Raw genomic sequence first — 22,903 nt, 5'->3', positions numbered from 1 at the left:
GGTGTCAAAATTGGCACGGTGGTGCCAGTGCGGGGCCATCCCGGGAATGCAGCCCCCGCCGTCTTTTCGGTTCCTGCCCCGGGTTATTGGACTTGCGCTTGGATGGGGCTGGTGGGAAAGCCTCAGGATTCCTGCCGGGATGGAGCTGAGCCGCGGCTCGTGCCGGGGACCCCGGGCAGTCCGGACACCGGGGCGTCCCTCACCGTTCGGGACGCGCCTCGGGGCCGGGTGACCCTGCGCACAGCTGCAACCGCTTCCCCAAGAATTTGCTGACGGGTTGGTTCTTCAGAGGAATTTGGTCTGGAAAAGCCTGGAGAAACCTGAGCCTGTCTGCTTCCTAGAGCAGGTCCGGCCTGGCACGCAGGCGGGGTGACCTGCCTGTTCCCCTGCCTTGTCCCCACAGTGGGACCCTGGAATGTGGCTGGGCCCCTCGAGAACCACAGCCTTGGGCTGGCCAGAACCGGGCTGTTCCAGGCTGTCGGACAGCAGCAAGCAGAGAGTGTATTTGATGTGAAACGAGAGAGATTTGGTTTACTACTAGAAGGAGACCCCCATGGCCCAGGAGGTGTGCTGGCAGCATTGTCCCAGGACCCTGGTGACATGTGCTTCTGCTGTGACATAACCCACATTCCCAGCCCCGCCAGCCCAGCCCCAGTGCTGCTCGCCAGCCCTGCCTGACATGACCTATGTTGAGTCACTTGGCTTGGGGCTTTTTTTTCCAGAGTGGATTCTTCTCTTGGCTTTGTCTGCCATAAACCCCAGATTGCTATGGGGTGTCTGGGGGATCAGCCCAAAGCTGCAGGAGGGTCAGTGGGGCCAGGAGCAGTGGGGTACCCCTGACTGGATGAGATGAGTTTCATTCTGATGGCAGAGCTCTGGAGGGATGACAAGGATGGGGGCCTGCCAGGAGCACCCATGGACTCCTGGCTTCTATGGGACCATCACAACATGAGGAAACAGTGATGGGGAGCAGCCCACCAGGAAGGGAGGAGGGGACTTCGGTGCTTTAGGCTCAGCTTTCAAAGCCCAGTTCCAGGAGCTTCACTGGGCTCATGAAAAGTGAGGAAAGAGAGATAACCAGCCAGCACTGGTAGGGAGCCAGGAATGCAATTTACCCAAGTGCCAGGCCATGCAGGACTGCGATCACCCTTTTCCCCACAAAGCTGTCAAGCAACCTAAGCCACAAACCCCATTTGCAGCCACAAACACCATTTGCAGCCATGGCTGTGTTGATTGACTTCAGGTGTGATTGAGCAGAAGTCCTTGTCAAGCACAGGTTAGATCTTCCACCTCTCATTCATAGCTGCTACTGTCTATTAACACATTCAATAGTCTCATTAAGCGGGAGGTTTAATTAACTGCCACGTTTGAGCTCCATCTTGTTGATCTGAGCTAAGCTGCCCTTGGCTTTCTGAGGCTGGGTTGTATTCCTCCACAACCGGAGCTGCTCCTGCTCAGACCTGTGTTTGGATTTCACCTTTGGCCAGGGGTTCTCCCCAGTTAGTGGCTGATGCTGCCGTGATGCTCAGGTGAATTCAGCCCCCCAGAGGCCATGATAATCCCATGGAGATAAGACACACCAAGTGTTTGGGCCATGGCATATGGGAGGAGGAACCACGTGTGGGAAAGGACAGCAGCAATGGGGCCTGTTCCCCCTTGCCAAAGGCAAGACACAGAAATAACCCAAAACATTGATGGACTGTTTTCAGCAGTGCCTGGGATTTAAGTGCTGGCTCTGTTTCTGTGCTGGCCAAGGAGCTTTGAGAGCAGGAGATGGCATACAGGGCCAGGCTTGCTTCACTGCCTTGCCCCCTGTGTGGATCAGGGACAAGGGAGGGTGTGCAGGAATGCCTGAACATGCAGGCAGTCCTTCATCCCAAAGCAGAGAGGGTGGTGTGGCAGGGATAGCCCAGGAGGCTCAGCACTACAGTCTGTCTCCTCTCTGCTCAGGCTCTGACCCAGCATGTAGGAAAACCTCAGCCCTTCCTGACTTTTTCCCTGTTCCCAAAACAGCTGCAGCCCCAGCTGCTCAGCAATTCATGGATGCTGGACCTGAAAACTTGTGGCATGTGGGGACTGAACTCAATAGGTTGGACAAGGGGAGCCAGGGGAGGAGGCAGCCCTGAGCCAAGGGGCTGGGGGCCACAGAGGGGGAGTGGGACGTGAGGCTGAAGGCAGAGCTGGCAGGAAACCCCACTCTGCAGCAGGGGGCTGGGGAGGGGAGCTTGGCCAGCAGAGGCAGATTTAAGGGGGCTGAAGTTTGCTGCATTTTCCGTTCGTTAGACATGGCTGGACTCACAATGTCACCGAGCAAAAACCTGGAACCTAGAACAAATTAGCAGGAGGGTGTTGGAAAGCAAAAGCAGATTTTTGCAGCATGGTGAAGGAAACCAGATCCTTAGAGGGGTCCTGCTTTGCTTGAGCTTCATGGGGGAACTAAATCCCACAAATTCCTTGCCTGGAGAGGAGCAGGCTGTGTGATCCCTCCTGGCATGGCATCCAGAGCAAGATGCAAAGGCACTGTGTATGTTTGTGCTGCAAAGGCAGGCTGGCTCCCCCACTCCTCAGTCCCAATTCCAGAGGGAAACTGAGGCAGGGAGCAGCGAGGCAGCTTGCTGGGAAGGTGTGGATCCCCAGCCCTGTGCACATAGGTTTTGCACTGCTGTAGCAGGGAGCAGCCCCACCATTGCTCCCAATGGCTCCACTCCAGCCAAGGGGGCACCGTGGTTCACATCCCAATGCCCCCTTCACACTCGGCTCCCGGTGTGAGGCGAGTGCAGACATTCCCAGGAGTTATCCCCCCATTTGCTTACAGCAGCTGCTCAACTTTTCAGTCTGTGTTTCCTCACCAAATTACAGCCTAAGAGATGCTTCTGACCGCTTCCTTAGCCATGCCCTCCTCTCCCATTCACTTGTCCCCACGGACTGCTGCCAAGTTGGACTGCAAAGGAGGGGACCCCAGTCCCTTCCTGCCCCACGACGGGGCGGAGCATCAGCCCAGGTGCCGCACACCACGGGGTGATTCCAGCGGGGAGGTGCCGGTGCCGGGGAGCGGAGCGGCAGATTCCCGGGGCCAGGCTGGGTGCGTGGCGGGCCCGCGGCAGGGAAGGGGTGCCAGGCAGCCAGCCCGTGTCCCGGTCCAGGGCCGGGCCGCCGGAGAGGGGCGGGGGGATTCACGTTTCGCTGACATCACGGCGGTGCAGGAGCGGCCGGGGGCCAGCAGCCCCGGGGGCCGGCAGCCCCGCAGCCACGGCCGCCGCGCACCCCCGGCACCGGCGCCTCCGGTAAGTGGCGGCTGACGGCGGGGGGCTCCGGGGGGACCCCAAGGGACGTCGTGCCCCTTCCCAGCGCTCTTCCAGCACCCCCAGCGCCTGCACCCCAGGCTTGCGGAGCCAGAGACCAACTTTGCAGTTCCCCCGTACCCTTTCTCCGGCCCCCCACATCCATCGGGGCATGGAGCCCTACTCCGTACGGACTGCGGTGGGGTGAGCGACGGGAGGGCTCCGGCACTGGGACCCTCTGCCCCTTTCCACCCCTGGGGCGCCTGCTGGTCTCTGGTAAAGGGGTCAAATCTTCACGGTTTTTTATCCGGGGGATGCAAATGTGTAACCCAATATCCGGGCCATCCCCACCCCATCTCTGGGCTGTGTTAGCCCCGAGAGTGGCCGTGTAACTGGGGGACTGCAGCTTGCCCTTCGCTGCTGCTCCCAGCGGGAGGGGAGGGGAAGGGACAGCCTGTCTCCCCAGGTCCCTTCCCCAGCCCCGCTTGCCCATGCTGAGTCGCTCTGGGGCGGAGGACCACAATTTCACCCATCTCAGGGTAGGCAGCCAGGGTGTAACAGGGGCAGGGAGGGATGTTGGCAAAGGGATTTGGTTCACTGTCACCCTCTCTGGGGACAGGCTCTGAGATGCCACGTTTTCCCCCCCAGGGAGAGATGGGAACCCCGGAGTAGATCGGCTTCTTCCTCCCCTGAGTAGGTAATGCAGGCTCGGGGTTTGAGGGCAGGGTCCCTGCCGTGCTGGTACACACTGACCACACTGGGTCTGCTGTCAGCCCAGTGGTTGCTCACCTGTGCACTGAGCTCCTCCATGCTCAGCTTCAGTTGCCTGTGTGATAACTGAGGGGGTCACAAAACCTTCTGGGCAGTGGACATTTTTTCCACTGCTCAAATAGGTGGTGCCTAAAAAAGAGGGGTTACAGCAGAGGGAGAGAAGTAGAACAAAAGCCAGGCATGAGTGGGAGCATCCTCCTGGCTTGGCTGCCTCCAGCACAGAAAGAGCACCTTGTCTGCAGGATCAGCCACTCCATTGTGCTCGTATGGATGGTGAGGGAGGAAAAAACTGTTCATGACTCTTGCAAAGCAGTGGGGAAAGGAAAAGGGCTTGAGAGCAACTTTCTGACAGGAGACCAGGAGCAGCATATGAAGGGACTGAACCACAATGTTGTAGAACAGCCTGTCCAGTGCCCTGCCACCCTGTGGCTTCCCAGGCTATGCTGGGGTCAGAGGAGGCTGGACTTTGTGTGCTGGGCTGCCAAGGGATCAAGATGAAACCTCCTGGGCTGGGGTCATCAGCACTATCTCTCCAGAAGATGCTCAGTGTCAGAGCAGGAGCTGGCTGGGGAGCTGCAGGGTGCAAAGGCCGTGACTGCAGGGCTGGAGGTGAGAGGGGCTGGCACCAACCCTGCCCTGCACATCATGCAGTGCTGCTGCTCAGAGCAAGCCAGCCAGGAGGCAGAGTGGGAGACACTTCCTGCACCAGTAACACACTTTCTCCCTCTTCACAGGCCAGGATGGCTCCTCAGATCTAGACAGGGAGACCAGAGCAGTGCCAGAAATCCCCATCCAAGTGACAGTGGGGCTGGGATAGAGGAGCTGCCGTGAGAATGTCCGAAGCCAAGCCCCTCAGCATCTCTTGCCTCGTGCTCTCCTTGCTCTCCCTGCCCTGGGCTTTGGTCCAGCTGGGCCAGGCTTTTCCCAGCACCTCTGACTACCTGCAGCGGGGCTGGCAGCGGCTGCTGGAGGAAGGGGAGGGCTGCGCCGAGTGCCAGCCAGAGGAGTGCCCGACGCCGCGCGGGTGCCTGGCGGGCACGGTGCGGGACGCCTGCGACTGCTGCTGGGAATGTGCCAACCTGGAGGGACAGATCTGTGACCTGGACAACACCAACCACTTCTACGGCAAGTGTGGGGAGCACCTGGAGTGCCGGCTGGATGCTGGGGACCTGCGGCACGGGGAGGTGCCCGAGCCCCAGTGCGCCTGCCTGTCCCACCTGGCCCTCTGCGGCTCTGACGGCAAAACCTACGCCCAGATCTGCCGGTTCCTGGAGGCTGCCCGTGCCCACCCCGATGCCAACCTCACCGTGGCCCATGAAGGTCCCTGCGAGTCAGGTAGTGGGCTTGGAGCTGTGGGAAGACCCAAGCAAGGGGGTCTGGCTTAACTGTTTCCCTGGCAGCAAAACCAGGGACAGGACTGCGCTGGGGGCTGCTCCCTGCAGTGCCAGGTTCCCACCAGTGCCCCCATCCTGCTGCTCTGGGGGAGCCCCTTGCAGATCCAGTGCTTGGAGAAATCTGGAAGCAGCTTTGCCAAGAGGGAGTGGAGTTTATGGAAACAACAAATCCTGCTGGAGCAGATGGGGAAGTTCCAGGGAATTGTTAGCGAATTCTTGGCAGCAGGGCTGGGTTCACACTGGCCTGTTGCTCCCGAGAAATGTGCCTGCCTCCTGCAAATAGAAACCAGGGTTGGTTTGGCTTGGCTGTGTGATTTCCACCTCCCAGTCAAAACTCAGGAGGGGGTTGAGAGGGGACATTCTAGCAGGAAGGCCATGCCCCATCCTGCCCAGCCCAGCACAGGTCACCCAGTGATGTCACTGCAGCCTGAGGGGTGCCAAGGCTGACCTTATCTTCTGTAGATCATCATCTATTTTCCCAGGTATATTTGGAGGTGGAAACCTTCCCTTGAGCTCTGGCTCATGCTATGTGCCAGGTCATGGAGCAGTGTGTGAGCAGGACAATCCTCACTCTGTCCCTCCGGGGAAGGGATGTGGAACATGGAGCTCTTGGCTCCATCCAGGACATGGGGACCTGCTGCCTCCCTTCATTGCTGGCACCAGCCCTGTGTCAGAGCAGAGGCCTCACTTGGCTGGAAGCTCAACTACCTCATCCATGCTCACCAGCTCAGGCTGGATGAGCACCCCTTGGCCTTTCCCCCACAGGAGAGCGTGCTCCAATGGCTCAGGAGAGCTTTGTTTGTAACATTGCTGTCATTGCAACGTTACAGAACTCATTGCATCTTCCTGCTGCGTGTGTTGCTTGAGCACCACTGCACAGGCAGGGAAACTGAGGCCAGCAGGGATGGCAACCCTCCATGGACTGGGGGGCTCGGGGAGGGAGCTCCCAGTCCCAGCTGTGAGGAGGGACCATGTCCTTGGGAAATGTGGGGGTCTGCCATGGGAGGGAGAGGAGAGAGACATGGGAAGGGTCCCAGGATCTCTGTGTGAACCAAAGGCTTCAGAGAGCAGCTCAAGAGAGTCTGTGGGACATGGCAAGGCTGGGACCTCTTCTGAGCCCACCCTGCTCTCCTCTCCCCCCTCCCAGAGCCTCAGATCACCTCTCCTCCCTATGACACATGGAACATCACTGGGCAGGATGTCATCTTCGGCTGCGAGGTCTTCGCCTACCCCATGGCATCCATTGAGTGGAGGAAGGATGGAACGGAGATGCTGCTGCCTGGAGATGACCCCCACATCTCTGTCCAGGTGAGGGGTGTGCCCAGGGCATTGAAGACAACCCCAGAGTGATCCAGTGCTTCTCAGAGCTCATGGACAACCAGACCTGAGAGTGGCCATACTCTGGGAATGGCCAAGTCTGGCTGCCTGGGGATGGGAAGGGGTCACTGGAGGCTCAGTAACACGAGGACTGACTGAGCCAGGGCTGGTGTTTCAGTGGTAGGAGCCATCAGCATAGCTCTCTCCTGTGATTTCCTCTAGTAATTTTTGAACTTATTCATAGAGTCCTGCAGCAGGGAGTTTGCCACTTGCCTGCCTTTAGTTTGCTGTGTGTGCTTCACTTGCAGTCTTGCTGGCAGGGCTGGAAAGAGAGAGGCAAAGAGGAAAGAGGACTTCCCTAGTGCCTTACAGCCTGGGTTGTCCTCTGGTCCTACCAGCACACTCAGGCAGTTCCTGCCCTTTTTTCCCATCAGCAGGGTTTCTCTCCAGAGCTGGCAGGCCCAGGGGACAGCATCCTGCCTGTGGCCAGCCCCAAATATAGCACCCAGCTGAGTGTACCTAGCTATTAGAGGGTGTGGGCAGAGCCAAAGGGGCCATGCACCTCAGCCAGGCACCAATGAGGAAGGAACTGTGGTGGGATGGACTGAGGGAGCCAGAGGAGCAGGTGGAACCTGCACCATGGCCCCCTTCCATCTTTCTGTCCTTCAAGCCTCCCCACAGCTTGTTGCAGGGTCTGGCTGAGGATCTTCACCCCAAGCAGGGCTACCCTGCCTGGTTGGAGAAAGCTCTACTGTCCTCCACCCCTGGCCGCCAGACCGTAATAGCAGCTTGCAAACACAGTTGCAGTCCAGCTGGGTCAGGACAAGCTTATTTATTCCTGGGGATAAACAGAAAATAGCATGGCTGCTGCCAGAGCAATCCTGGGACCTCAGTGCTGGCGGGAAGGGGACCCGGGGCTCTGTGACACAGACTCCCCCTTGCTCTGCCACCAGTGCTGACAGAAACCCTCCCTTCTCACAGTTCAGAGGCGGCCCCCAGAAATACGAGGTGACAGGCTGGCTCCAGATCCAGGGCGTGCGGGTGACGGACGAGGGCACGTACCGCTGCTTCGCCAGGAACAGGCTCGGGGAGGTGGTGGCACTGGCCAGCCTGACTGTCTTCACTCCGGGTGAGCAGCACGTCCTTGTCCCCCGATCTCCTGGGGGCGTGGGAAGGGGTGTCTGGGCACGGTGCACCAGTGTGGCAGGAGCTGCTGGAGCGTGGGGCTGTGCTGGGGGTGCCTCAGAGAGCTGCTGTGCATGGTTTGGCTTTGGTCCTGGTGGGGAAGGGGACAGGCACAGCAGGGTGGCAATGTCACACTGTCCCCATGCTGCCATTCCAGACCAACTCAACCTGACAGACTTCTCCCTGCTGAAGCCCCACACGACACCTGAGGACTACAGGGAGAGTGAGGAGGACTACTACTAGCCCAGGGATGGCATGTTCAGCTGCAGAGACCACCTTGCCCACAGCGACCCTTCCCTGGGCTTGGGGACATCTCTGGAGCAAACATCCTCTGGCCCAAAACTCCTTTTCTGAACAATCCTGGCACAACAGCCTGGTTTTTGGGGTGGGGGACAGGGTGACACGACCTTTTGGGGTGCTGGGGGATGGGATACTGGCTGCTGGCAAGGGCTGGGACCAGGGACACCTCAGGGTGGATTTGTCCTCTGGCACTGAGTGGAGACACAATGGCAGGTAGGACACTGTGGGGACAGCTGTCCTGTGTGTGATGAGGACTTGGTGCTGGAGATGGAGACAGCCTCCTCTGGGAGAGTGATGCCAGGGCAGGAGCATTGTGTCCTGTGTGAATAATTTTTGGGGAAGCTGGAGCAGAGAGCTGGGACCTGACTGTGATAACCAGCATGTCACAGTCCCCTGCCCTCCTCCATCTGCTCTGTATCCCCCAAGCACAGAGACATCCCAGCTTCTCCCAGAACCTGAGGAACCTGCTGCCAAAACACCCTTCTCTTCTGTTTTGTTTTTAACCAGAAAAGTAGTGATTTGAGGAAACCAGGCACTTGTGGCTTTCAGAGCTGTCTTTTCTCCAGCTGAACCACCCTTGTGGTCAGAAACACTTTGGCCTTTTTTTGACTGACTTAATTTTTCCCTTCCATGCCTTTGACTGACCTCATGCTTTCCTTTGTCATTTCAGTTGATGTTATTTAAAATATACGTGTAGGTCAAAGCCAAGGCTGGCTGTCTGCATCCACAAAGATGATTATGGGGGTGAGGAAGGGTGCAAAAACTGTGGATGCTGCCTTGTCCATTGTGGGGTGCTTGAGTTGAGGAGCCCTCCTGCACATCCCAGTGCTCACAGCTGGTCCTGCTGTGGGTCCTGCCCTTCCCACCCCACCTGGGGATGGGGGTGCCCAGCAGACAATCTCCTGTGCAGTGGTGATGCATCAGCTCCAACCACTGCACTCCCATGTGTTTGGATCCCATCCCACTGCTGCCCATTTTCATCTTGGGGTCCTGAGTTCTGTGACACTGGGGTCTCCACCCAGGTGACCACAGCTCTGTCAAGTGTGGAGCAGCTCTGTGACTAGTTGGTGAAGTAAAGGGGTGCTCCAGTTTCTACTGGGAACATTATATTAAAAAAAACCCCAAAACACCTACCTCCCAGAGCTGGTGATTTGGAGCAAACTTTCATTTGGGGGCACAGGAAGGAAGCTCAGAACTGCACTGTGCTGCTCACTGCCCAGAGAGGGCTGTCAGGACCCTTCCTCTGAGCATTCTGGGGCTGAGCTCCATTCAAGGGGTGCTTTATCCCCCAAAGCAGCAGCATTTACAGGACTTCTGGTGCTCAAAAGCTCCATAAGGACCAAACCCCGCCCAGTTACTCAGTCCCAGCTCTGGGGAGGTGCAGATCTGTGGCAGAGAGCCAGACCCTGTGAGAGAGGAATTGGGAGACCCCGGGCAGGAGCAGGCAGGATGCAATAAGGATGGTGGCTCGGATCCCGTGCTACTCTCCTTCACATGTTTTTTCTTTTCTTTTCTTTTCTTCCTTTTTCTCTTGAGAGCTGGCTCAGATGACACAATTACGGCACTGAAACCTGAACAAGCAAATAAAAGGGATTTGTCTGGAACTGGCAGCAGAGCAAAATTCCTGTGGACGGTGAGGCTGGGCCAGTTCTGGCCCCCTGCACCACAGCTTGACGGGGCACTGCTGCCCTGCCTGCTGGGGTGCCTACCCTTTCTGGCAGAAAACTCCTTCTCAGGCAGAGAAATGCAAAAGCTATTGATGCCTCAGCTTCTCCTTCCATCTAAGAGCACAACAGAATCCTCCTGAGCTGCTCAATCGGAGTTGGAGAGTGTTGAGGAGGGATCTGGGACAGAAGTGTGCTTTTATTTTGAATTTTTTGGGTGTAAAACATTCTTTCAGAGAAGCTGGGCCTTTTTTATCCATCCTGATCCCCTTCCTGTTTTGCACACAAATGAGCTGGTGGAACTGGGCCACACTCAGGCTGAGGCTGCCACGGGGAAATCCGAGAGCCTCCTGGAGCCTGGGCAGTCAGGAGCTGCTTGCTGGGCTCCCTGCCGGTGCCCGGGGCTGGCCCCCAGCCAGGGCTGCCATGCCAACCCTCCTCAGGGCCAGGCCTGCCCTGCCTGTGCTGGCACACACCCAGGTCGTGCTGATGTGGGTGCAGCTTTGGTCTGGCTGGAGAGAGTCGGATGTGTCACAGCTCCATCCCTGGCTCTCCGTGTGCTCTGCAGGACAATGCCCTGCCTGGGCATCTGCATTTGGGGCAGCCCTTGCCCCCCTCTGCCTCACACCCAGTGCCTTCACACCCTGTAGGGAGCTGGCAGGGAATGCTGGTGGCTCCTGCCTGGCAGGAAAAGCAGTGGGGTGTGGTGACCGAGAGAGAGGGGGAATTTGAGCAAAAGCTCTTGGCCAAAATTAACCAAACCAAGGGCTGTGGGTCCCAGACTCCTCAGATCCCACTGTCTGACTGGCAGGATGGAGCTCAGCCAGTAGCTGAGCTCCACTCCAAGGTGAAGGGCAGCAAAGGGCTCCAGGGGCACAGAGAGGGCTGGTGTCTCCTCATCCCAGCTCCCAGCCTTGCCATTTCCAGTCACTTAAAAATTAAAGAAGCCAATATTGCTGCACAGCTGGAATCGGTCACTGCCACAGAACTTAATTGAGGTTATTTGTTGGCTCTCACAACATTTGGTCACCTCTGCTGCTGCCTGCTCACATGTTTCCTGCAGCCCCAAGGAGGGGCACCCCAGGCTCTGCAGATCCTGTTCTCAGCTCCAGGCATGCAGAGGGTCCCGGGGACCTGACCAAACCTGGTGTCCCGGTGGGTTCAGAGGCTGTGCCCCAATGCATGCAGCACCAAACTCCTTTCCTGGCTGAAATTTGGTGCAGTTGCTTTCTGGGGACAGGGGGAGCTGAGCAGCTCCCGCCAGCCCAGCTGACTGCACTCAGAGCACCTGCTCAAGGGAGCCCAGAGGTCAGGCTGGGACCAGGAGAGCTGGACTGGGGAGTGTTGACATGGCCACTGGCCCAGGCACAGCACCCACACCTCCTGGCCACCTGGGAGGAGCAGGGTGTGGGTACTTCCCAGGGCACCAGAGGTCACTGAGAGCCTGGGTACAAAGAAGAGGTGGCTTGTCCTGCCAGGACCTGAAAGACCCAGGAGATGCACCCTCTGAGCAGCTGCCAATCACAGGGTTTCATGGTCTGCAGGGAAAACCCACCAAGTCTGGCAAGTAAATACACCCCTGTAATAAAGACATGCTGCCCCCGTGCTTCCCTGTCTGGGCCTGGGCAGGAGGCACATGGAATCATGGAATAGTTTGGATTGGAAGGGACCTCAGAGGTAATTTAGTTTCAATGCCTCTGCCATGGGCAGGGACACCTTCCACTAGGCCAGGTTGCTCAGGGCCCCACCCAGCCTGGTCTTGAACACTTCTGGGGCTGGGGAGCCCACAACTTCTCGGGGCACCCTCTGCCGGTTCCTCACCATCCTCACAAAAAAGAATTTCTTTCTAATATCTGACATAAACTTACTCTCTTTCAGTTTAAAGCTATTCACCCTTTTTCTATCACTACATGCCCTTGTCCAAAGTCCTTCTGCAGGTCTCTTTAGACCCTTTAGGTTCTGGTACGTGCTTTAAGGTGCTTCTGGAGCCTTCTCTTCTCCAGCCTACTCTTCTCTCAGCCTGTCTCCAGCTCTCTGGGCATCTTCACAGCCCTCCTCAGGACTCGCTCCAACATATCCACATCCTTCTAATGCTGGGAGCCCCCGAGCTGGACACGGCACTCAGGTAGGGTGCCACAAAGCAGAGCAGAGGGACAGAATCACCTATCCCAACCTGCCGGCCGTGCTTCCTGCGGCGCACCCGCGCCTCCCGCCGGTCCGTGCCGGGCCAGGGCGGCGATTATCCGCTAAACGGTGCTGCCACCTCCCGGCACAGCCACCCGGGCCGGGCCAGGCCGGGCTGGGCACCCCCGGAGCACCCCACACTCGGATGCATCCGTGCCTGCCCCTGGTAGAGCCTCTGCCCTGCTGGGGAGGGGTGATACAAGGGACACGAGTATGAGCTGTCCCTCGGGATGGTCCCAGAGCCAGAGCATCCTCTTGTCACCGGCTTTGGGTGGCTGCTTCAGGCAGAGCTGGGGTGAGGCAGAGCTGGAGATGTTCAGCTGCAGTCCTTGGGTGTCTGCGCTGAGCTAGGGCTGCAAAAGGGTGAACACCCCTCGTGGCCACCCTGACAACCCCTCCACGCCATGGGCACCTCCCATGGGACATCAGTGACTTTGGCAGAGGCTCATTGAGCCTGAGCTGATCACTGGTCATGCCTGGATGGAAGCAGTGCTGTAACCTCGCTCTGCAAACAGGTAAACTGAGGCACAAAGCAACTGTGCATGGAAAACTCAACCAGAGCCAGAGACCTTCACAGCAGAGTGACCAGCTACCCCCAGGGCTTCTGTCCCCAGCCTGTCCCCACCTCTGTTGGGAGTGACATTTTCCCCCCGTCTTTTGCACGGCACCTCTTCCCCCTGCTGTAGTGTCTCAGAGAGAAAATAAAGCAGCAAGGCGGCTTCCCTGCCTCCACCCAGCACTTATACTGCCTGATAAACAAAATGGAAATAAATCCTCCTGCGTTTGCAGCAAATAGGTCTCCATGGGGGGTTGCTTTCAATAATTCAAATGCTGTTGCAGAGCAGAGCCCACGCCAATTGGTTTTAATAAACACAGCCATAATGTGACATGCAATTTATTATTAAGCTTAAAACAGGAAGCAAAGAGTTTAATAAAAGCACCAGGTTCCCTGTATCAGTCACAGCAAGTGGCGGGGTGCTGGCTGTGGGGGGAGGCTGGGCAAGCTGGCTGCAGGGACACAGAGCTGGGTTTGCTTTGCTGAGTGCCCCTCAGTCTGGCACCACAGGAATCCTGGGCAGGGCATGGGGATGTGAGCCAGAGTGAGGGAAATGGGGATTATTGCAGGACAAGGGTAAGGTGTGAAATGCTGCACCCTGTACATCTGCCTGGCCATCCAGGGAAGAGCTCTGCCCTGGCATCACAGCTTGCCTGCAAGGTCAGGTTAAAGCCTTGGGTTCAACCCCTCTCTGCAAAACTTTCTCACCCTCATCCCTTCCTAAGTCAGCTGCACCCTTTTCTGCTCCGCCCTTACCAGCCCTGGGCTGCCTTTAGGAGGAGGCAGAGAGGCTGTGCAAGGTGAGATGGTGCAAGGCACGGGGAACAGCTGGTGCCTGGTGCTGCAGCAAGCCTGTGTGCTGTCTGCTGGGCTGCATGGGTGGCCCCTCCAGACATGGATTTGTTCAAGGGCTGGTGAAAAGTGACAGCTTGTCAGCGAGGTGGCTCAGCTGAGGTGGCTCGACAGGTCCAGCTATGTCTGGAGGCACCTCTGTGTGGAGGTGAGGGCTGAAGGATATTGCACCATGCCATATCCATCACTTAGCAGGATCCAGGTGCTGCTTTCTCCCTGTCTTTGGTGTAGGCCTACCTGGACACTTGAATGCTGGCACTTCCCCCCTGTGGCTTTTTTGGCTCCTTTCCTTGGTCTTACATGCTAGCTGTGCCCTTTCTGTTTGGGAATAATCCTGCCAACCCCAGCACCCACTCCTGCAGAGAACAGCACAGCCGGTGGACGAGATGTGAGATACTGTTTCCCTGTGAAAATGGGTATCTATGACTGCCCTGTGCTTTGGTTTGGGGAGTGGTCTCAAGGAGAAGCAGTTCCCCTGACACAAGCTTTGCTTGTGTTATATCAGACAGCAGACAGTCCCTTCTCTAGCAAGGCTGTGGGAGATGGGGAGCTTTGTCCCAGGGCAGCCAGATGACAGTCTGGGGCTGAACCAGCTCCAGGCACCTGCAGCTCCTTCCAGCAGGGCAAGCAGCCTCCTCCTCCTATCTTAAGGAGGACTTTCCAGGCAGATAAAGCCATGGCAGCAGCCTCTGTCCTCCAGCCTGGCTGAAGTGCTGGCAGGGCTGTGCATGGGGCAGCTTTTGTGGACTCTTTAGCTGGTGTTGACAGCAGAGCTTTTATGCTGGGATTGATGCAGGGTAACACCCTCTGCCAGCACTGGTGCCTGCTGGAGCCTGTAAAAGGTTTTAACTTGAGACTGCTTTTTTTTTTCTCTGCTCTGTTGAAAGCTCCACTTCCTCTGGCTTGAAAAGCCCAAGAGCTGCTGATGTGACTGTACCCATGACCATTAGTGAGGCTGTGAGTGGGATGTTGAATCTGGAACCAGTGAAGGGACAGAGTATCTTGCCTGTCCCTTTGAGGTGATGATCCCTGTGCAGATTCCTCAGGAGCAGCACCAGCCCAGGGAGGGCTGGAGGATCCCCACACTCTCCTTGCATTACAGGTGACTCTTTGACCTTCATGTATGGTCAGGTGGGGGAAAGACCTATCCTTAGTAGTGTGGGGATGGCCCCGGTTGGATCTCCTCTTGTGTGCTCATCTGATGTCCTAGGTTTGCTCCCTGTGCTCTGGGCTTTCCCCTCTTCATGGGCATGGAATTTGGGACTGGGGTCTGACTCCACGGAGAGAGGGGGCTGAGCTAGAGCAGGCAATAACCCATGTGAGGGCACAGGCTGTAGGGAGCACAGGTATCCCTCAGGGAGCACAGGTACCCCGCAGGGAGCACAGGTACCCCTCAGGGAGCACAGGTACCCCGCAGGGAGCACAGGTACCCTTCAGGGAGCACAGGTATCCCTCAGGGAGCACAGGTATCCCTCAGGGAGCACCCGGGGTGCGTTATCTCACAAGCAGGCGGTGCTCAGCAGGGACCCGCCTTATCGCAGCGCTGCTTGCTGTCTCTCCTCGCAGCCCTTTCTGCCCGGGGCTGCTCTCTGTCACTTCTCTGCTCCCTAACAGCTGGAGGCAGGCGGAAATGGGAGCCCCCGTGCCTGGTCCCTGCCAGAGCACACTGCTCGGAAGTGGGGGGGGGATCTGTCGTGCAATTACTGTGCCTTTGGCTTGGCAGGCCTGAAAGTGTGAGTGATGGGGTCTGTGCAGAGCAGCCCCGAGCCCCGGCGGCTTGGGAAGGGTTCATACCCATCAGCAGCTTCCCCCAGCTGCTCTGCCGGTTCGAGAATGTGGGAGGGGAGCAGGGGACAGCAACTTCGGGCTACTTGTGAAAACCCCAAATATTCACCTGGCTGGATGTCCGCATTCAAAGCACAGTCTGAGCCCTCCCCTTTAATACCCTCCCTCTCCCAGCTATGGCTGTGAGGAGAGGCAGAAGCTGCAACCTGTATATCCCATTCCACCCATTCACCTTTCCCACTTTGCAGCCATGTGTGGGTGTATATGGTGAAGGGCTGGGGTGGCTGTTCAGCATTTCTCCAGGACACCTACTGGAGCCAGTTCTTCCCTCACAGAAGAGTTCAGATGGGGAGAATAAAATAGAAAAATTCTGGGTTTGCCTCTCAGCTGGAGTCAGGGGACCAAGAAGGTCCAGGGAAGCCTGGTCTGGCATGTCCTGCAAGCACAGCTGCAGACAGTGGAGTGAAGGCCTCCATGCCTGTAGATAGCAAACCCTCAGCCACCAGGCTGCTGTGTTGCAGGATGGGAGTGGGAGTTCCCCTGTGAGCATTTTGGGAGGGAGGATGCTGCCTTCTCTGCCCAGGGATGGAGGAACCAGAAATGAGTGATGCCAGCTCAGCAGGGAGCTTTAAACATGGAGAAGATCCAACAGCACTGAGCCCACGAGGATGGTATTATCAGGAGTTGACCAAAGCTCCAGGTCTCTCCCACTGCCAGCTTGCCCTGGCCTTGGGGAAGGAAGGGTTAAGCCACAGGGCTCAGCAAAACAAGTGCTCTCTGAAAAGTCAGCCAAGCTACCCAAATGCTGGCCTCCCCTCTGCCCCCACCCTTATCCATCTCTCTTATCTGCCCTGGGCAAGAGCAGGGCATTTCCCCTGCTCGGCTGACGAGGAGCAGAGCTGGGACAGGCGGAAGCTGGCTGAGAGCACGGGGCTCGGGGAGGCCGTGGTGTCCCAGCTGTGTGGCTGCAGGGCAGAGATGGGGAGGGGTGCTATGGGTCACCGTGGGGCTGCATCCACTGGCAGATTCCACATCCCTGGCTGTCTCACACTCTGGGTACTGCAGCAGCTCCTCATTTCTTCAGCACACATACTGAGTGAGCCGCTGGGGCTCAGCCCCCTGGAGAGCCTGGCTCACACCAAGGGGGTTATCAGCTCTGTAAGGGTTAAATACCCTGGGGGCACTGCTGTCTGGGGGCACAGCGGTTTGGGGTGGCTCAGGCAGCCCAGGCAAGCTGGCACACAGCTCTGTCCGTGCTGGGGGTGAGGATGGAAGGAGGCAGGGGTGCTTCACCCAGTGGGAGCAAGGCGCCAGGGCATCTCTGGCAGCTCTGCCGACACGAGGCAGGCTTGGACCTGTTTAATTAAATGTGAAGAGCTCTCACACTTCACAAGCTGCAGCCCTCCCTGCAGCCTGAGCGATCCTGGGGAAGAGCCCTTTTATTAAAAGAGAGAGAGGCTGTGACTCTGCCAGGCAGCCATCAAACAGCACATTTAATTGTCTCGGCTCGTTTAGCTGTCGCGCAGGGAGGGATGAGCTCCGAGCCCTTCAGCCCTCGCTACACACCCTCCACACGTGCTGCCTGCATCCTGGCAGCTCCTGCTGCCCTCCAGGAGGGCTGGTGAGGAGTACATGGGGATGAGCCTTCATCCAAGGTCAGCACTGGGGGCTTGCTTGGTGGTCTGACAGCCCAGCCCGCTCAGGGCTGAGCACTGGGGTTCAAAAGGGCTCGGGAAAGCACCTGGATAGATGGGAGCCTCCTGGGGCTGTGGAAGCTGCCTGGAAGACACAGGGTAACTAAATAACAGCTTAAAAGTATCTCCTTGCTTATTCCCATGGCAGAACATTTGTGGCTCTGGAGAGGGCATCCTACCCTGGTTTCAATGTGACAACCTTACTGTATAAATCATAATACAGTATGACTTATAGAGTAAGGCTGGCAATGGGATAGTTGTGCAGCACCTTTCCTCTAGGAACTGATATCCTTGCAAATATCTTCTGGGCTCTGCACAGTTATTCTGTTCAGGGTGCACATGGAGGGACAACAGAGCTCTGGGTGCTTTAAATCTGGTTTTGCTTTAAATTTGCTGGGTGATTCGGAGAGGCTGAACTTGGGTTCAGCTGCTGGTAGAGGAGAGGCTGTTTGGCTGAGTGATGGAAGATGCCCCTGGAGGGGGAGTCACAGCCTTTCCCGTGGCTGTGCAGGAGCAGCCTTGCCAAAACTCACCATTTGGAGAGGAGAGGGGGAAGAAGGAAAGATCAAGAGGGGGAGGAAATACATTCTTTTATCAAAGCCTCCTACTTCAAAGCTGTCCAGCCGAAGTGCTCCCCTTTGGTTTAATTTGAAGTGATGTTTCCTTCAGCATCTGCAGTTAAATGGTATCAAGCCAGGCTGAAATGGCTGGAAAGCCTGGAAAGGGAAGGCACTGTTTGGGAATGGCTCAAGGCAGATCTTCCCATTAGGGTCAGCCTTGAAGGCCTTCCCATAGGGATAAAAACTGCCAGTGCTGTCATTTCCCATCCCTCAGCTCCTAGCATGGGATAAAATCCAAACCCTTTTGGGAACAGGAAAATTTCTCATCCTGGGTGCCTGTGGTGGCTCCATCCCTCTCAAGTGGCTAAAGCCACATCCCTCTCTGTGCCCTTGAGCAAGGGGAAGGCAAAACATGGAGATGTGGGTGCTGCTCTGCCCTGAGGAACCAGTGCATCTCCCCAGCTTGTTGTTTCCAGCCTGCAGCCTCGCTGAAGGTGCTTTGGCAGCCCCTGAACACAGGTGAGAGCTAAACCAGATTGCAGGGGGTACCAGGGGAGGGGGCATGAATCCATCTTCCTGATGAATACCTTTAAACCCTCTTGGAGTGGAAGAGGAAGGCCTCTCCTCCCAGTGCCTGGGGAATTTCTGTGTGGGGGCAGAGGGGAAAAACAGCAACAGTGGGGCACATGCTACACTGTCACAGCATCCCTTAACTACAAAAACCCCAAAGAAACAACAACAACAACAACAACAACAACAAACCCCAAAAAACTGCCTGGGAGGCAAAGCAGCTGGCTGTTCCTGGGAAAGACCAATGTTCTCCTGTCTGCTGCATAGGAACTGATTTTCCCCAGCTGGCTGGAAAGAAGCTACTTTGAAAGCAGCTGTGCCCTGTCCCTGCTGGGGGCAGCAGGGCTGGCACCCCCTGGGCAGCATGTCTGGTCACTGGGAGGACAGAGGGGGTCAAAACAGGCCAGCTGCTCTGTAGAGAAGAAGAGGGACATGTCCTGGGAAACAGAAAGTTCATGGTCATCTCTTTGACCTTCAGAGGCCAAAACAAGGCTTTAATGGCCAATGACTGTGCTGGCACTGCAGCCACTGACCAGGAAGGAAAGTGAAGGATGAGTCACCTCTTTTTGCACATGGAGAAGGGATGCTCAGAGATATCTGTCTGCTGGGGACTGCTTGTAACAGCATCTGCAATGCTTCTTCCACCCAAAAGACTTGAGTGTTGCTCCAGCCAGAGGCTGCTTTAGGGAGCAGGACTTCAGAGACTCATGATTGTGGCAGAGCTGGGACCCTCATCCAGATTTTCTTAAATTAAGTCTCAAAGGGGAGATGCTCAAATACATGTGTGTACTGTCAGTGACAGGAGCTCTGTGGAGCAGGAGGCAGCTGACCATGAGCTCAATTCTCATACTTTCCTTGATATTTGGGAAAAGATCTCTGCCAAACTGGAGCAAAGTTTTGAAGCTGTATGAAGAGCAGAGGAGGAAAATAAATTCCTTCCACAAGAGTGGGGTAGAAGGAGCTGTAATTTCTCTTCTCCCAGTCCAGCCATCCCACGTCCCTCACTGCAAATCCATTCCAGCACTGGTATGGCTGCTGCTTTCTCCACTCTCCCCCCTCCTCTCCCTCCCCAGCTCCACCCCGCGCGCTCCCGGCTGCTCTAGGAGGACACGGCAGGCGCAGAGTTCACGGAGCCGTACCTGTGCTTTGTCTTCATCTGTCACCCCTCCTGACAGTCAGATCCATCTTAAACTGGGAGCGAGAGGGGAAGAGAGGGAAGCAATAATTAACCTCTGTGCAGGCCGTTCCCAAAATGCTGCAGCCTGGTGATGCACGAGGAGACATCCCTGACACTTTTATTGCTGCTCCAGCGCCGTTCTGCGTCTGTAGGAGGTGATTTGGCCGGGCTGGGATACCTGAGACTTTCATTATGGTTGAAGAGCTGCTGGCACCCGCAGCCTTTCTTTATGGGTGCATTAGTGAGGGCTCCCCACCACCCTTCCTGGCAAAGCTGGAGGGGAAAACTCATTTGGGGTGTTTGCAGGCTGAGCAGGGGTTTTTGTGGCTCAGTCCTTGGTGTGGGCGCAAGGTGTGGGTTGGATTTGGGAGTTGAAGGTGTTTCTTGTGTGGATGTAATACACATGTGCAGAAACAGAGCTGCTGTGTCATTCCACCCCCAGGGTGAGCTCCAGGAGGTGCCAGACATCTAGGGCAGGACCCCAGGTGTTATGAAAATGTGACGGATCGCTGGTGTCAACCTTGTCCCACACCTGAAAGTTTCCTTGATGGGGCCATGAAGTGGGGAGAGGGGCTGGGGGTTTTTGGATCCCCTTGTGATGCTGTGCTGGACCACAATGCCATCCTGGTGCTGAACATCCCCCTGGTCCCTGCACCCTTCTGCCATGGGTGCTTGTGCCTGTCCTGGCACTCTCAGGGTCAAGTGGCCTCACAGCCACCTCCCAGCAATGCTGGGACAGCAGTGACACTGCACAGCTGACAAATGTCAGCCACTCACCTGCCTGATTGGGGCCTGGAAAAAAGGAGCCCTGCAATTAAAGCAGCATCAATGCCCAAGCTCCATGAGATCCAAAGACAAAGTTGTTCTTGTAAATCCAATGGAGCCCATGGACAAAAACAGCCTAACTCCTCGTGGAAATCAGGAAAAGCATCCAAGGCTTGGTTCTTCTGCAGGATTGCTGTGCTGTCAGTTGGAGCAGTGACTGTTTCATAACATGCTGATACCATTCAGCAGATGCTGCAGCCTCAACTTATACAAGAGCAAGGAAAACATTAGTGCCAAAAGCACTTGGCAGTCAGACCTTAAGTTGTGCTGATCCAAAGTGGTTCATGGTCAGGCTGGTGCTGTATCTTGGTCCCTCATGTGCATGTGCAGAGGCTGGGAAAGGAGGGGAGAGCACTGAGCAGAGCTGGGAGCTGGGTATAGGTCCAGATCCTGGTGCGGGATGTTCTGCCATGGCCTGGACATGGGAGGTTCTGTGTGTGGGGAGGAGACCTGAAAGAACTCCTTGGGATGTCTTTGGGGTGTCACTGGCATGTCCTATTTGCCCATGAGATGGGTTGGAGCTGCTGCTTCTGCCTAGAAACACCCCCAAGCTGTCCCAGGACTGGGAGCAGTGGGAACCTGGTATCTGGTCCCACTGCTGTTCCCAGGGTCTGCAGAAAGGTGCAGGCATCCAAGGGCTTGAGCCTGCTGGATTGGGGGGTCAATGGGACCAAAGCAAAGAGAAAACCACTTAAAAATAAAATCTATTTTGTTTTTCACTTATTTTAGCAATGAAAGGGGATTAAATAAGCCTTTCCACTAAGGTTAGAGGTGGTTTAGCCAGCTCTTGGGATCTGCAGAGCAAACTGGGATCCTTTGCCTCGTGTTTTTGGGGATTCTTTATGCAAACCCAAGTTAAGCTGCCAGTGTTTGTAGACAGGTTGATATGATCCATCTTGAGTATTTCTGAGACACCTACAGAGGATCCTGGCATCTCTTCCAGCCTTGAATTTTCTAGTTGCAGCCTTGGTCCTGGCAGGTTGCCTGCTCCGAGTCCTGGCACACGTCTTAGAAACTGTCAGCCCCATCAGTGTCCCCAGACTGTTTCTAAGGGGTCTATGCAAAACCATCAAGAAAGACAGAGATGGCTTCTGCCATTTGGGCCAAATTCGTAGTGGAAGTCACTCTACTGTAAAGAAAACACAGTATTTGCAGGTAGGAATGTGTTGTTTGTATTACTTGGAAATGGGAAACTGAGGCAAGGAGGATGAGACTGACTTTCCCAGCTGAGGGAAGGACCTGGTAGCAAGTGCAGAGACAGCTCAGAAGTTTTGTAGGTCTTCCCTCTTCCAGCTGCAAAAGCATCCACTGGGAGCAGGTCAGCACAGTGAAGAAAACCAGTCCCAAAGTTTCCAGCTCAGCCTTCAGGGCCCAGTGTGCCAGTGGTGGAGGGGAAAAAGCTTCTGAGCCCTGAGATGTCCCACCAGGCTGCAGATGAGACCGTGCCCAAGTGCTGCCAGCTCCCTGGCTCTTGAGTAGCAGGAAGCCTCGGCCTTTCCCTGCACAGATGGGGGTTTAATCAGGCTCAGCTCAAGCACATGGGTGTTCAGCACTAATCCAATTTCCCTCCATTCATTAGGGTGGTTATTCATCACTCGGGAATCGTGCAGGGCTGCGAGTCCATGTGGATGCTGAGAGGGGCAGCGCTGCTCGATGCAGGTGTGGGACCATGGGCTCCTTGCTTGCTGCTGAGCCTGGCTGTGCATGGGGATGGCGAGGGAGCTGCTGGGGGGTCTCAATCCCTTCACAACAAATGGCAACACAGGCTGGCTGCAAGACAAACTCTGGGGATCGAGTCATCTCAGGCTTGTCCAGCAGTCTTACGGGAAACTGGCTCCAGCACAGGTTGTTGCATGTAGGCAAGAGCTGCTGAGCTGGGGAGAGGATCTGAAGTGATGGAACCTTGTGGCCCTGCTGTGCTCCACCAGACCCATCTCCCAGCGCTCCAGGATCCCACAAAACAGAAGGTTTAACAGGATGGTCCCAACCCAAGCTGGAGAAGGGCCATGGTTTGTGAGAGCAGAGCTGTGGGAGCGTGTGAAGGAATGGCCATCCCTGCAGGCTGGTCACAGCTCAGGTACAGCAGCACCTGGAATGGCACTGGAGAGGCTGCACAGGGAAGGGAGGCATCTGCCTTGGGTGCATGTTTGCTTCTTCCAAGGGTCTGGCAGGGGCACTTCCACCTCTGCCAGTGGTGCCTGGGTAGACAGGGCAGGAGGCTACCAGAGCCTGACATGGCTGTGCTCTGGGACCCTGGCACCCAAGAAGAAGATAAGACATGCATTTCCCTCTGTTTCTTTTCCCCACATGTGAAACTCAATACCTTTGCTTCCCAGACAAACAGCAAAGTTTGCACAAATATCTAAGATGCTTCCTTTCAATTCCCAACTCCTGTTATTGGTGTGAATATTCTGGCCATTAAAGGCAAAAAAAGTAAATTATCCTCCATGGTTGGTGTAAATTTTGGTGTGGTGTGAATGAAAGGGGCTGAAAACATGGAGGAGTCCAGGCTGTTGAGTGAATGCATGTGTGGGTGTTTTCCTGGAGCCTTTAATCGCCAGTGAGAGTGGATGGTCCTTGAACCATGGCTCACAGGGATGAGAGTTACTGCCCTACCCCGGGGAACTAAAGAGTAACTACCAAGTAGTGGCTGGAGAGAAATTGGGTAATTCTGATTATCAGGAGGTATCTGGGGCCCTCTGGGTCATCGCCATAGCACACCTGGGCTGCGGGCAGGTATTTAACCATGTTCTGGGTGAACCAAAGTGGCTCTCATGTCCTGGTCCTG

General features: G+C 56.2%; 1 protein-coding gene across 1 annotated transcript; it reads left to right on the top strand.

The window, feature by feature from the left end:
- Positions 1-3,203: 3,203 nt before the first annotated feature.
- KAZALD1 (Kazal type serine peptidase inhibitor domain 1) lies at positions 3,204-9,816 on the top strand. The gene is made up of 5 exons (XM_058810693.1): positions 3,204-3,284; positions 4,787-5,387; positions 6,594-6,754; positions 7,745-7,892; positions 8,106-9,816. The coding sequence occupies exons 2-5, from the start codon at positions 4,886-4,888 to the stop codon at positions 8,189-8,191; spliced, it is 897 nt and encodes a 298-aa protein (XP_058666676.1). The 5' UTR covers positions 3,204-3,284; positions 4,787-4,885; the 3' UTR covers positions 8,192-9,816.
- Positions 9,817-22,903: the final 13,087 nt, after the last annotated feature.

This window comes from Ammospiza caudacuta, chromosome 9 (genome assembly GCF_027887145.1).
Source record: "Ammospiza caudacuta isolate bAmmCau1 chromosome 9, bAmmCau1.pri, whole genome shotgun sequence".
Lineage (NCBI taxonomy): Eukaryota > Metazoa > Chordata > Aves > Passeriformes > Passerellidae > Ammospiza > Ammospiza caudacuta.
The sequence above is the reverse complement of the archived record's forward strand: the minus strand, read 5'-3'. Positions and strand labels throughout refer to the sequence as shown.

Excerpts from the sequence above, each read along its gene's own strand:
- KAZALD1 (XM_058810693.1), top strand. The coding sequence starts at position 4,886 with ATGTCCGAAGCCAAGCCCCTCAGCATCTCTTGCCTCGTGCTCTCCTTG. Across the intron at positions 5,388-6,593 it reads TGAAGGTCCCTGCGAGTCAG|AGCCTCAGATCACCTCTCCT; the intron begins GTAGTGGGCTTG and ends CCCCCCTCCCAG. Across the intron at positions 7,893-8,105 it reads CCTGACTGTCTTCACTCCGG|ACCAACTCAACCTGACAGAC; the intron begins GTGAGCAGCACG and ends CTGCCATTCCAG.